Source organism: Aegilops tauschii, chromosome 2 (assembly GCF_002575655.3).
Source record: "Aegilops tauschii subsp. strangulata cultivar AL8/78 chromosome 2, Aet v6.0, whole genome shotgun sequence".
In the NCBI taxonomy this organism is placed as follows: Eukaryota; Viridiplantae; Streptophyta; class Magnoliopsida; order Poales; family Poaceae; genus Aegilops; species Aegilops tauschii.
Genome location: NC_053036.3, coordinates 592,925,393 through 592,934,082, shown reverse-complemented (window position 1 = coordinate 592,934,082; position 8,690 = coordinate 592,925,393). Strand labels below are relative to the sequence as shown.

Sequence of the window (8,690 nt, the reverse complement as noted above, 5' to 3'; positions counted from 1 at the left end):
GGGGGGGAGGAGTCAGTCAGCCGTCGTCACATCATCCTGCTTCCAAATGGCCGCGCATTCTCTAGTGCAGTGTGGTCACCGTCTTCAATCTCCTCGATGCCCTCTTTGAAGATTGAGGTGTTGTGCATGCTGCGGTGTAGAGAAGCACAAGGGAGAGTGGTCGCCATATAACCTTGGATGGGGATGAATTGTGTGCTCGGGGGAGGGGGTGTGTGTGTGCGGTGTGTGTGTGTGTGTGTCAGATATTGAGAGAAATCAAACCTATGGAGAGAAATGTGTGTGTATGTGACGGAATGCTACATGCTAAATAGGGTTTTCACGAAGAGATTGTGCGTGCGAGATAGAGAGCAATGTGCGGGCCTTGAGGTGGGCAGGGGCCGGGTGAGGGTGTCAAAATGTGTGCGTTGATGCATGTGTTACATGCGATCGTGCGAGGGATGGACGAATGGAGAGAGATGGTTGTTGTGTTACGGATGCTCCTCTCTCTCTCACACACACACACAAGTAAAATAGAAGACCGTTCTCTCATGTATACACAACGTATCGGCATCTGTCTATGTCTCACTCATGCATGATCATTTGCACATTCACACCTCTCTATGTCTCTATCACACGCACACCGTCTCCACATTGCCCTTCTGCCACAACACACATATGGACACATACACACGTTCTCTCTTAGTCACACACACAAAATCAGTATTAAAAAAAATTGGGTGCACCTAAAACGTCCAAATCGAAATAAACACGAACTGGAGCTAAATTCAAATATATGGAAATATTGTAGCGTCAAGAACTTTACAGGAAATAAAAGTTGAGTAGTATTCGAGGATTGTTTTCACACACACAAAAAGGTTCTGTCGTGGTGGGCGCACGGCAGATGCCATGGGATGGCTAAAGATAGGAGGAGGCTCGAGGGCACTGGTGGGCTCCAGAGGCGAGGTCGGCATGAGCGAGCGCGGGACGCAAGACATATTCAGGTTCGGGGCTCTCTGGAGAGATAACACCCCTAGTCCTGCCGAGTGTGGTTTATGTGTAACAGTACGGAGTTACTCCTGGAGCTGTGTGGAGGAAGAAGAAAGGCAGGCCAAGGCTTAGGCTGCTTCCTCTCCTTGGGTGTGGCTTGCTAGGTGTGTGTGTGTGTGATCGCCTGTGCGAATGAAGGAGTTGCCCGTATGCATGAGGGCTCCTGGGGGTTTTATAGGTCAACCCCCCAGGGGTACAATGGTAATGTTACAAGGCCGTAGGGCCGGGTCGTCAGTGTCTAGGAACCCGGTGCTGGGACCCGCCGGGTGTCAGGGCTCGCCGGGCGCGGGCCCATGTGCCTAGGGGGCACTGTGTGCCGTCTTGTCGATCGTCAGGGCGATGCCGAGTCGAGTCAGCTACAGTGGCGCTTCGTCAGGTCGCCGCTTGCTGGCGTCATGGGTGACGTCGGGTGCACTGTTGCCACACCAGCCCTGGTCAGTGAGTAGGTGGGGGGCACTGTTGCCTCGTCCGGCTGACCAGAGGCATGGGCGGGGCACTGTGGCCTCGGTCATCAGTTGGTGGAGACTCGTCCCATCGTACGGCTGGGATGGGACGGCCGCTGACCCTTGGACGGGTTTGGAGAACACGCCAAGGGCGGCGCTGGCTTGTTGGAGAAGTCTTGAGCTTGGTTGTTGGGGCCGAGTTGAGGAGCCTGGCCGGGTTGCAGATCCTGGCCGGGTCACAGGGCCTGGCCGGGTTGAGCGACCCGGCCAAGTGAGAGCCGGATCGAGGGGCGATCCTGGCCCCTTTTTTTTGAAAAGGATCCGGGTTCCGTTGCCTGCCTGGGGTTTGTCCCCCCGACAGTAGTCCCCGAAGCTGTGAAGGTCCGCCGTCTTCAGATGGGAGGGCCTTCATAGTTTCCCCCTTGCAGCGGCGGATTTGGTGATCACCGGGTCCAGCAACACCCACTGTGTCCCGGCTTCTGGAAGCCGGATCGCGGCATCCCGCCCACGGCGGGAAACCGAGGAGTTTGACGAATCTTGGGCAATCTTTCGGGCTTCGCGCGGCCGCCACGTGGCGCCTGGGAGCTGGAGGGTCCTGACAGGCCACGCGCGCGACGGGACTGGGCGACGGCCCGGGGCCCGCTGCCGCGCACCCTCTGCCCACGCGCGCGGATTTATTGCGGCGTCCGCGGGTCGGTTGCCATTCCCCAAGCAGTTATTGCGTGCGTACGTGCACACTTATTGCGGGGAAGTGGGAGGGGCGAGCGCAAACGATCCCACTTCCCCATGTTTCAAATCGTGGCCTATAAATTGGGGGCGAAGGGAGCGGCGGAGATCATTCACGCTCGCACTCCCCTGCCTCTTCATCCTCCCTCTGCTTCCGACGACCGCCGCCAGCTGCGACACCCGCCGTCTTGAGCAGAGCTTTCTCGCCATCTTGTTCCTTTTCTCCTCCCTCTTCTTCCGCGCTCGGGTCGATGGCGTTGCCGTCAGGATCGTGGATGGGTTCGACCGTCACCCCTGACGACATCGCCTACCTCCGTGACACCAGGTGCCTGCCGAGGGCAGAGGAGGTCGAGGTGCGCCTCCCGCAGGGCGAGCGGGAGCCGCGGCCCGAGGGCTCGGAGTGGGTGGTCTTCCTGCCGTACTTCAAGCACGGGTTCGGGCTTCCCGCGAGCGGCTTCTTCCGCGACTTTCTGGAGTTCTTCGGGCTCTAGCCCCACCATCTTGGCGCCAGCGCGATCGTGCAGCTGTCCGGCTTCGCCACCCTCTGCAAGGGGTACCTGGGGGTCGAACCTTCGATCGACCTCTGGGTGCGCTTCTTCTCCCTGAAGCAGCAGGGGCCGAAGGCCGGAGAGATGTCCGAGTGCGGGGCGGCCGTCATCTCCAAGCGGTCGGGCGCCGACTGCCCGAAGGTGCCGCTGGAGGATTCTGCCAAGAAATGGCAGAATTCTTTCTTCTACGTGTGTAACCTTGGCGAGGACCGCATCAACCTCCCGCCGTTCATCAACTTGCCACCATGGGGGAAGCAGAACTGGAGGTACTACCCCAAGCACCCGTCACAGGAGGTGCTCAACATGTGCGAGCGGGTGTCAGTGATGAAGCAGCGGGAGAGGCTCACCGGCACCGACCTCATCAGCGCCTTCATCGTCCGGCGGGTGCTGCCACTGCAACAGCGCAGCCATCTCATCGGTTAGATGACCGGCCTTCAGGACCCCAACCGCATGGCGAACACGCGGCTGGCGGCAGACCAAGTCGCGCGCCGGGTCAACGACATCTCCAAGGCCAACTTGGATGTTGACTGGGAGTTCAGGAAGGCCCCGTACAGCCGCGCGAACCCGGCACCGTTGGTGAGTCCCTGGTCTCCGTACTTCGCTGCTGCTTATCTTCTTATCAGCCCCGACGCGACGCGAGAGGTGCTTCTGAACGCCATCCGGCATCCTTACGACTGGGCGCGGGCGCAGGTGGTGCGGGTTGCCTCGGAGGAGCCCGAGGCCCATGGCGGAGGGAAGGCGGCGGCCGCCGACATGGGCGCAGGGCGCCGAGTAGGTGAGTCTTGTTTTTATTTCTTGAACCGCCGGTTGTGGAACGGCTTTGGGGGCGTTGACGCGAGTCGCCAATGCAGTGGTGCCGGGTGGAGGAGGTGGTGGCGCGGCCGGAGCCGGGTCGTCCCGGGGGGCGGCGACGGCGTGGCGCCCGCATGGGAAGGACAGCGTCCCGCCGCGGGCCGCAACTGCGAAGCGCGCGGCGGACTCGGCCGGAGGTGCGAAGCCGCCCGCCAAGAGGAGGCGCGGCGCTCCGCATGAGAGGGCAGCGAGGCCCGTCGTTCCAGTGGTGCCGGGGTAAGTGCTGTTTCGTTCGAGCCGAGTTGCTAAGCAGCTCCACTCGACTCGGCGTAACTTCTATCTTGTGCTTCAGGTCGCCGATCTTGCTGGCACTGGAGGCGGCGGACGCCGCGTCCGCTGAGGGCGCCGCGTTCCAGAGGAGCCGGTCCGGTGCCGTCGATCGGGACGAGGAGGAGGCGCCGGTGGATCCGGACCTCGGTCTGGACCCGGCCAACGCCGAGGGCCTGGCCTGGCGGGACCGGAACCGGGCCGATGCGGAGCTGGAGGCGGCGTCGACCCAGGCCTGGGTTAGCGCCGCGGCAGCGTGGGCGCGAGCCGGCATGGCCGGAGATGCCGGTGGGGACGGCGGTGGCGGCGACGGTCTTCGTGCCGGCATCGGAGGGGGAGCACGGCCAAGGCGGCCGTGCAGACGTGATGGACCTCGACCGGGAGGTCGTGGTTATCGAGGATGGCACCCCACCGCAGACCGATGTGGTCGAGCGGGAGGGGGCCGATGGAGGCGGCGGCGACACCGTCTTGGAGGAGACGGTGCGGGCGGCGCCAAAAGGGGCGTCCCGGACGCCAGCGAGCGAGGCGCCGCTGGTGGTGGAGCCTCAAGCCGCTCCGCCCACCGAGCCGGCGTCGGGGCCGGAGAGGGCGCCGGAGAAGTCGCTGGCTTTAGGGGAGGCGGCCGACGGAGAGCACACCCTGGTGGTCAGGTCCGGAGGGCGCCGGGTCACCGAGCCACGGCCGTCGCGGAGCGGGACCAGCGAGGTCCCCTTTGGTCCTCTGACCCAGGAGGAAGCGGCGATGGCCGCCGTGACCCGCCGCCTGCGGGGGCGAACGGACCAGATCCAGGCCTTCGCCCAGGCCGAGGTCGAGGCGACGCAGGAGCTAGAGCGTGCCGTCTTCGTAAGTTTTCGTTTGCGTTCTGATTTTCTTTTCATCGTTCTCTCCTTTGTGGGGGCGCGCCGGCGCACCCACTGGGTGTAGCCCCCGAGATTCGGGCCAACTGCGTAGCAGTTGGGTCGAATCTTGTCTTGCGTTGATCATCGTCTTTCGCATCAACCGGACTCTTACCGGGTCACTGTCTTCAACCGGCTCCTCGAGACGCACCGGCGTCTCAAGGACAGACTCGCCGACATGGAGGAGGAGCTCCGCGTTGCGGCAGGTACTTCTTTTTCATGCTCTTTTCTAGTGGGGGCGCACTAGCACACCCACTGGGTGTAGCCCCCGAGATTCGGGCCAACTGCATAGCAGTTGGGTCTAATCTTAAAATAGTACTTTGTTGCTGAGTTTTTCTTCTGCAGCCGAGGTGCTGTCTTGGAGGACCCGGCTGATTCGGGCCGGTTTTCACTATGACCGGCTTGTCGCAGACGTCGGCCGGCTCGGGGCCGAGGTGGAAAAGGCGAAGGCGGCGGGAGCCAGGCAGGCGCTCGACAAAGCCAGCCGGCTGCGGGAGCAGCTGGCGGGCGACAAGAGCCGCCTCGAGGCCGAGGTGGAGCGCCTCAAGGCGGAGGCCGCCAAGGTCATGGAGGCGCAGCAGGCCCTTGCCGAGGCGGACCAGCAATGCGGCAAGCTAGCCGACGACAAGGAGTAGCTTCAGGCCGAGGTGGAGCGCTTGAAGGCGCTGGTGGCCACGGCGGAGGAGACCCGGCAGGGGGAGACCCGGCTCCGTGAGGAGGCCGTGAAAGCGGCCGAGGACAAGGATGCCGAGCTAAAGGCGGCCCTTGCCAAGGTCGCCGACCTAGAGAAGGTGCTGGAGGAGCGTGACCGCACTATTGCCGAGAGCGGCGCGGTACGTTGCTCGAAGCGCAACACCTGGAAGAGTCCTTCTCCAGTAAGTGCTTTCCTTGAATTTTGTTGTTGCCGGGTTGGGACTCCTGCTCTTCTTCCTTAGTAATTTTCTTCTGACTTGTCTTCCTTCTTGGCAGGGGCCTTCCCGAAGACGCACTAGCTGGCGGAGGAGGCAGTCCGCTTTCAGCGTGACCCGCAAGGGATCGTCGGCTCCGGGACTGACCCGCGGGTGGCCTGGACCTTCCCGGAGATCGTTGCCGCTGCCGAGGCCCGTTTGCGAGTTTTGAGCGAGCAGATGGGCCGTCTCTCCGAGGCCGGCGTGGTGATGATGGCGGCCCTTTGGCCAGGTTCCGTCGCGCCGAGCAGCTTCACGCGGCTGGCGCACTGGCTGGAGGTGGGTCCGTAGCGACTTCATGACTGGCGAGTCTCCGCCGCCCGTGCTGGCGCCGAGATGGTGCTCAGGTTCGCGATGTCTTGGCATCCAGACTTGTCGCTGGACGCGCTGATGGGCCAGCGAGCCGGCTCGGAGAGCCAGCTTCAGGCGGAAGCCGGCCGGATTGCTGCTCGGGCCAGCTATATCGCCGGGTTCGCCTTCCACGACAAGTTCCGGCCGGAGCGGGTAGAAGACGGCGGAGTCGTGCCTGCTGACGACTACGGCCTGCTTCTGGACGACCCGGAGGGCAGTTCTGGGGAGACGGGCATCTACTGCGACGCGGACGCCGCGGAGGAAGATACCGGCACCTCAGCGGACCCGGGAGCTGCGCGATCCGGCGATGGGGACGCCTGAATTTTTAACTTATAAAAGATTTCTGTTAGGTAGCAGGTCCACCCACCCACTGGGTGTAATGAATTCTGGCCTTGGGCCTGTTTAAATTTATGATGTATGAGCTGCGTGAATGTCTTGGCCTTTGCTTTTCGTTTTTGGAGCCGTTTTCTTGCAACCTTCCCCCTTTGGGCCTCCCCCCCGCGAGTATGACGGCCGAGGCTCCGGTCCGTGACAAGGGGTTCTACTTTGGAGAGGAGCGTACAGTACTTGGGCCTTCAAAACGTTGAGCGTGAGCGAAACACCCACTGGGCCGGCTGGCGGCAATCCGGCAGGGCCGGGTTGGCGAGCAGCCGATCGTGCGGCAACTTCAAGTGGTGAGGCCGGGTCGAGCGATCCGGCGGTATGCAGAAACTTCACGGATGCTTGCGCTTTTTGCTTTTCGTCTTTAGAGCCGTTTTCTTGCAACTCTCCCCCCTTTGTGCACCCCCTCGCGAGTCTGACGGCCAAGGCTCTGGTCCGTGACAAGGGGTTCGGCCTTTGAGAGGAGCGTTCAATACTTAGTCTTTCAAGACGTTGAGCGCGAGCGAAACACCCACTGGGCCGGCTGGCGACAATCCGACGGGGCCGGGTTGGCGAGCAGCCGGCCGTGCGACAACTTAAAGTGGTGAGGCCGGGTTGGGCGACCCGGTGGTTCTTGACTTAGCGTTCGTGGCGCGCTGGTGCTTTGGGTCTCATGTGCTTGCCGGCCGACAGCCGAAGCCGGATCTGTAGCTTAGGGCAAAGTGAGAGAATATGGCGATCCAACGCGTTTGAGAACCTCTAAGAAAAACAACGGGTGGCCAAGGCGGCCAGCCCCCGAGCCCTCGGGTCGAGCGAGGCGACCCGGTGGCCGAGTTCGGCTTAAGAGTAAAGCAGTGCACAAATGTAGGGGACACAATAGCTTGGTCGCAAAAGGGGCAACCCTCGAGCGTCGTTCGGGGACCCCATAGTTTCAGATGGTTACAAAAGGCAGCGATACATACGTGCACTCGGCTAACTGTAAAAAGGGCGGAGGAGCTCTGCGTTCCATGGCTGGGTTGTTTCCTCGCCGGCGGTGTCCCTCTTGCGCTTGTTTGTCTTGCGGGTGTCGATGAGGTAGTACGCGTTGCGGTCGCACAAGGCCTTGCTGACGATGAAGGGGCCCTCCCATGGGGAGGACAACTTGTGTTGGCCAGTCTGCTCTTGGACGAGTCGGAGGATGAGGTCTCCCTCTCGGAAAGCGAGGGGTTTGATCTTCTTGCTGTGGTAATGCCTCAGGCCTTGCTGGTAGATGGCCGAGCGACTGAGTGCTAGGAGACGTGCTTCTTTGAGCAGGTCGACACCGTCTTCGCGGGCTTCCTTTGCTTCGGCTTCCGTGTACATCGTGACATGTGGCGAGTCGAACTCGACATTGGTCGGGATGACGATTTCTGCTCTGTAGACGAGGAAGAACGGGGTGAACCCGGTTGACCTGTTTGGCGTGGTGCACAGACTCCAGAGGACGGCTGGCAACTCGTCTAGCCAACTGCCGGGTGAACGGATGAGCGGCTCGACGAGTCGTGGTTTGATGCCGGACAGGATGAGACCGTTGGCCCGCTCGACCTGGCCGTTGGACTGCGGATGTGCGACGGAAGCCTGGTCGAGGCGAATGCCGGAGACAGAGCAGTACTGCACGAGCGCGCCCTTGGCGAAGTTGGTGCCGTTGTCCGTGATGATGCTATTCGGCATGCCATAGCGCACCGCGATGTCCTTGATAAATCGAACGGTCGTTGGGCCGTCCAGCTTCTTGATTGGCCTTGCTTCGATCCACTTGGTGAACTTGTCCACCGCCACCAGCAAATGTTTCATGCCGCCTCGAGCGGTCTTGAAGGGTCCCACCATGTCGAGTCCCCAGACCACGATGGGCCAGGCGATCGGGATGGTTCGGAGTGCCGACGCCGGATGGTGGCTGCGCTTGCTGAAGCGTTGGCATCCTTCACACTTGAGGACGAGCGACTCTGCATCTTCGAGGGCCGTGGGCCAGTAGAAACCATGGCGGAAAGCCTTGGCCACCAGGGATCGCGAGGCGGCGTGGTGCCCGCACTCGCCCTGGTGTATGTCGAGGAGGATCTCAATGCCCTTGTCCTGCTCGACGCAGCGTTGGAACACGCCGGTGAAGCTGCGTTTGATGAGCTCGTTGTTGATGATGCTGTAGGCGGATGCTCGACGCTGTATTTGCCGGGCTTCGGTCTCGTCCATGGGAAGGACCCCATTTTCCAGGAACTCCGAGATGGGCAGGGCCCAGGATGGTGCCGTGACCCCGGCGAGGACAGCCAT

At 61.9% G+C, this 8,690-nt stretch overlaps 1 protein-coding gene across 1 annotated transcript; it reads right to left on the bottom strand.

Annotated features, from left to right (window-relative positions):
- Positions 1-7,388: 7,388 nt before the first annotated feature.
- Positions 7,389-8,690, bottom strand: LOC141041310 (uncharacterized). Its single transcript, XM_073507448.1, has 2 exons — positions 8,462-8,690; positions 7,389-8,173 (listed from the first exon to the last, which is right to left on the bottom strand). The coding sequence occupies exons 1-2, from the start codon at positions 8,688-8,690 to the stop codon at positions 7,389-7,391; spliced, it is 1,014 nt and encodes a 337-aa protein (XP_073363549.1).